At 40.2% G+C, this 4,486-nt stretch overlaps 2 protein-coding genes across 2 annotated transcripts in view; one reads left to right on the top strand and one right to left on the bottom strand.

The window, feature by feature from the left end:
- The window catches only part of LOC105568998 (methionine aminopeptidase 1D, mitochondrial), a 3,654-nt gene extending 1,119 nt beyond the window's left edge, over positions 1-2,535 (top strand). The window contains exons 2-6 of the mRNA XM_012025114.1: positions 336-596; positions 1,101-1,292; positions 1,395-1,545; positions 1,636-1,746; positions 2,068-2,535. Coding sequence (XP_011880504.1) covers positions 336-596; positions 1,101-1,292; positions 1,395-1,545; positions 1,636-1,746; positions 2,068-2,258 — 906 coding nt within the window. The 3' untranslated portion in view covers positions 2,259-2,535. The remainder of the gene's footprint in view (positions 1-335; positions 597-1,100; positions 1,293-1,394; positions 1,546-1,635; positions 1,747-2,067) is intronic.
- On the bottom strand, positions 2,527-4,017 carry LOC105568999 (proteasome subunit beta type-4). Its single transcript, XM_012025116.1, has 5 exons — positions 3,872-4,017; positions 3,455-3,661; positions 2,997-3,143; positions 2,732-2,930; positions 2,527-2,667 (listed from the first exon to the last, which is right to left on the bottom strand). Exons 1-5 carry the CDS (start codon positions 3,982-3,984, stop codon positions 2,578-2,580), a joined length of 756 nt encoding a protein of 251 aa, XP_011880506.1. The 5' UTR covers positions 3,985-4,017; the 3' UTR covers positions 2,527-2,577.
- Between the last annotated feature and the right edge of the window lie 469 nt (positions 4,018-4,486).

Here is a 4,486-nt window from a genome sequence, read left to right as displayed (position 1 = left end):
AAACACCTTAGAATCCTTGGATCCTTCGAGCAATAATATTGTCTACTTTTTGTCGTTAGATTATATAATAGCTATTGTCTTCTTTTTATTAGATGAGATTAATGTGAGGGATATCAATATCCGAGGGGTAAACCGCTGAGGGCATCGCAGTGTACAGATTTGCGGCATTACTGGGCATTTTTGGGCCCTGCTGAGCCATTATAAAGATCAAATAAGATAATGAGATAAAGTAATGCCCACTGGGCATTAGTAGGCATTGCTGTACATGATTTTGGTCAGCGGTTCACCTCTCGTCCACATCGAAGTGGAAGAATTTAAGACGATGTTCGTTCCAGGCTGGTGATGCAAAGACACCCAAGTTCACTGATATCCGCAATGATAATTCCTTCGGAAGATACGCCATAGTCCAACCTTGGCTGGTCTCCGAAAGAGCCGTCGTACCTGCGTACATACCCCAGCCGTCCTACAGCCAGTCGGCGGTGCCTAGAAATGGACCGACGACGCCCGAGACCAAAGATGAATATCAAATAGAGTCTATGAGGCAGAGCTGTAAGCTTGCCAGTCGCGTTCTGCGCCAAGTCAACGCGTTAATTAAGGTGAATTATTCCCCGCGTACATACAAGTCCAGATTCGTGTCACTTTGCTCCTAGAGTTTAAATAAACGAATTTGTAGATGCGAAAAGAATCTGGATCTCTGTACAGAGAATATCTGAAAGACACGTGCGAGCTTTGGGCGCGAGTTTCACAAGGCGAAATAAGAAGAGTTTATATAAATTTATCATTCACCATTGCGTGCTGAAAATCCAAGTGCATAAGAATTTACATGCATATTGCAAATCGATGTGTGACTGAGAAGTAACGTTTTGAGAGTTGCGTTCACTTATATAGTTCTTTTCTTTCCGGCTTAACGTAAGATTAACGTTTATTCTGCCGGCATCTTTTCATTAAAATAATGGTTTTGTTCCAAAAAATTATCTATACAAATAACTTATACATTGCACAGAATTTCGAGATTTGTTCAGAGCCCAGAAAGGTTAATAGCTACGCATTCATAAAATAAACTTGTATTACTAACGTAAGACAAAATTAATGTATGCTAGCCAGGTATTACAACCGATTTTCTCGACAAACAAGTACACGATATGATTGTTGGCAACGGAGCTTATCCCAGTCCGCTCAACTACCGCGGCTTTCCCAAGTCTATATGTACGAGTGTTAATAACATCGCTTGCCATGGCATTCCGGACAACAGGCCGTTACAAGAAGGCGACACACTCAATGTTGATATAACAGTGAGTAACTTAATCTTTTATGAGAAATGCTCTACGAAGTCGTATTTCTTTGTCAGCGTTGCAAATTGTTGAAAGAAAATATTTTCAACTTTGTTCAAGTAGGTATATCTCAATGGCTACCATGGCGATTGCTCGGCTATGTTTCAAGTGGGCGAAGTAGATACAGAAGTCAAACGACTGATAGCGGTCACGGAATTGTGCTTGAAGTCGGCCATCGAAATATGCAAACCAAACGAACGTTTTTGCAGTATCGGTAATAATATACATATGATCAAAAATCTCGACTCGTTAACATGCTACTACGTTCATTTTTAATACTCTGTATCTTTCCATTTTGTTTCAGGTAATGTGATAGAAGAGACAGCAAACAAACACAATCTCAATGTAATACCTGGACTCTTAGGCCATGGTATCGGGACTTATTTCCATGGCGCTCCAGATATTTATCACTTTGGTACAGTAAAACTATTTCATTAGAGGAAAGTCCCCTATTATGAGATAGCAGGGTTTCTGCTAAATTAATAGGAATTTTTTGTTCCACTGTGAATTTATTGCTCTTGGAGTGAAATCTCTATTTAGTAGAAAATTTATTGTTAGATCGTGTAGTCGTTGCGAAAAAAAGATTTGTGATTGAATTTGGATGTTGAAAACCCACCATCTCATAATAGAGGACTCCTATTAAAAATTGATTCGTTTTTTTAGCTAAAATACTTCTTGATTGTCGCATTCTGTGGACATATTGAATTGTCGTACTGATATCTTTTCTACTTTGCAGCAAATGATTTTCCCGAAACAATGAAAGCAGGTATGACATTTACCATCGAGCCAGCTCTAAGTCAAGGAGCAACGCTGATCGAGATTCTGGAGGATGGATGGACAGCTTGCACTGTCGACAATTCTAGGACAGCTCAAGCCGAACATACAATTTTAATAACAGATACAGGATGCGAAGTGCTTACGCTCTAGTCTATAATTCTGTATCATATATTGTTATTTATATAAGTTTAGTAAATATTATTTCTAGTATACGTGTACATTAATTTGCATATACGTTTTAATCTTGCGTTTTTATGAATAAAAATAAAAGTTGAATAAAATTTATATTGTTACAACGAAGATTATTAGTGTACAGTTACCAGAAATAATATTTTCTTATCCTTACATGTATATGTAATGCAAATGAATGTATAATCGATGAAAACTTTCAATTTATTTAATTAAAAGAGAACGGATCTTCACCATAGATACTTTTATTATAACTTACTTTAAGGAAATAAACGTAATTTTACAAAATAGCAGGTCCCCAATAACTGTCTAAAGTTAGTGGTCCTTGTATCTCGATTCCTTTCTCCTTCGTGACAATGCCGAGATGATACTAAAAAGCAAAGCAGATCGTTAACAATATTGAAATTATCGATGTACAAACTTTAATCGTTTACCTTCGGGAAAGATCTTGCGTCTCTGTAGAAAAGAACCTGCATCACTTTGTACAGAAGCTCGATAGCTTCCTCCTTACTCATCTGGCTGTTCTCCTCGTAGGCTTTTCTCAGTATAGGCGTCGCCATGTAAGCACCGTATCCGGTCGCGATAACAGGGTCGTTGTAAGCTGTCCCGAGCTTATCCACGGTTCCCAAAAATCTGAAAAGGTGAGACTATGATTTGTACTTGAAGAGCGCGAGAGGTTTCAGGAAACATGACGCTTACGGTGTCCCGTTTTCCAAACCGGCGATAACAAAATTGTTCCAGAACGGATCGAAACTTGATCGTCTGCTATACATGACTCGCGTCAGCCAGCAATGCAGCGCCTTTGGCTTTAAAGTGAATCCGTCGTCCAGGCATTGCTCCTCGAGACTGAAACAAAGGTGTCGATGTAAACAACGGCGCTTTTAATATTCATTGGAAATCCCAATATATAATCTTACATCACAAATCTTCTAAAACCTTTTGTCACTTTATCACATGTAACAAACCAAGTTGCATTACTTTAAAGGCCTGCGTCTACGATGCAAGAACTTGGTCAATCAACTTGCAGCTGTTCCATAAAAGCTGCAAGTTGAGTGGCTACACATTTCACGAAACTATAACTTGGGCCAAGTTCTAGCGTCGTGGACACAGGCCTTAAGCATATTAAAGAGACGTGTAAGAAGTAAAGCCCGACTCACATCTTCTTCTCCAGGTAGCTCTTGATGCACTGGAAATCTGCATAATCCCCGGACGCACCCAGGATGATGTTATCGTTCACTTTCATAATACGCTCGAGATTTCTGTAACGCGCGAGCGATCCGTAAGAACCCAGGACGTCCGCCGCTATAATGACTCCGTCTTTGAACTGTATACCGATGACGGACGTGCCAGTCGTTATGGGAGATCTGCAAATAACAGAATGGGAGTTAGAGAAGCGCTTGTCAGGTCTCCGTGCGACTTCGGAGGCTTGTCCGGTCCCGAGTATTTCGAGTTTCACTTTCTCTGCCTCGGAAGAGAGAATGACATGCGAGATTTGCACCATCGCCGCAGGTTATGTTGTAAAACCTATGGGACCGAGCGAACGGAAACGCTTGTAGTTTGTCGTCGAAACGTACTGAGACTTCTGGAATCCACCGGTGCCGTACTGATTGCCCGGAAACTGATAGAACGCACCGGGAGTCGGTCCATTGTGCCACAGAGGCGAAGCATCCTTACCGGGGAACGCCATTTCTCGACAGTGACTGTCTGAGTCTGACTGGCACTAGTCGATACGGTCGATACCGTCGGTCAGATCGGTTCACTAGCGCCACCATGCGCATGTACCGTCAACTGCAAAGCCGCGTCCGAATAACTTCACAATCGGTAACGCGCGATTTAAATTATTTCCCAGTAAACGCCGAGCATCACTTACATCGCATTTATGTTAGAATCTCTCACTCAACTATGTAAATGTAATAATATAACACATGTGTTATATTATGCTTGAGAAATTATAACATCAATGCAATGTAACCGATGCTCGGTGTTCACTGGCTTTTGAATCTTATAGCGAATCCCTGGCGAAAATAATATGCTTATAAGATGTTTGCTTAAATGTTGAGTCAATGTTTTATTTGAGTTTTAAAATATTTATTAAATTGTTTGTGATAAATAAATTTAAACATGGAGCTGTGATACACTGTCAAACGTTTCCATTATAGTTTTCTAAGTGTTTGTACAATCCCAGGTAG

The sequence above is a fragment of the Vollenhovia emeryi genome, unplaced genomic scaffold, assembly GCF_000949405.1.
Source record: "Vollenhovia emeryi isolate VEMERY1.0 unplaced genomic scaffold, V.emery_V1.0 DF939126.1, whole genome shotgun sequence".
Classification (NCBI taxonomy): domain Eukaryota; kingdom Metazoa; phylum Arthropoda; class Insecta; order Hymenoptera; family Formicidae; genus Vollenhovia; species Vollenhovia emeryi.
Note: the sequence above shows the minus strand (reverse complement) of the source record. Positions and strands in the feature narration are given on the sequence as shown.

Coding starts and splice junctions, on each gene's coding strand:
- LOC105568999 (XM_012025116.1), bottom strand. CDS start 3,984: ATGGCGTTCCCCGGTAAGGATGCTTCGCCTCTGTGGCACAATGGACCG. Junction 3,662..3,871: donor GGTGGATTCCAGAAGTCTCA/GTACGTTTCGAC, acceptor TGTTATTTGCAG/ATCTCCCATAACGACTGGCA. Junction 2,931..2,996: donor GGTTTGGAAAACGGGACACC/GTAAGCGTCATG, acceptor TCACCTTTTCAG/ATTTTTGGGAACCGTGGATA.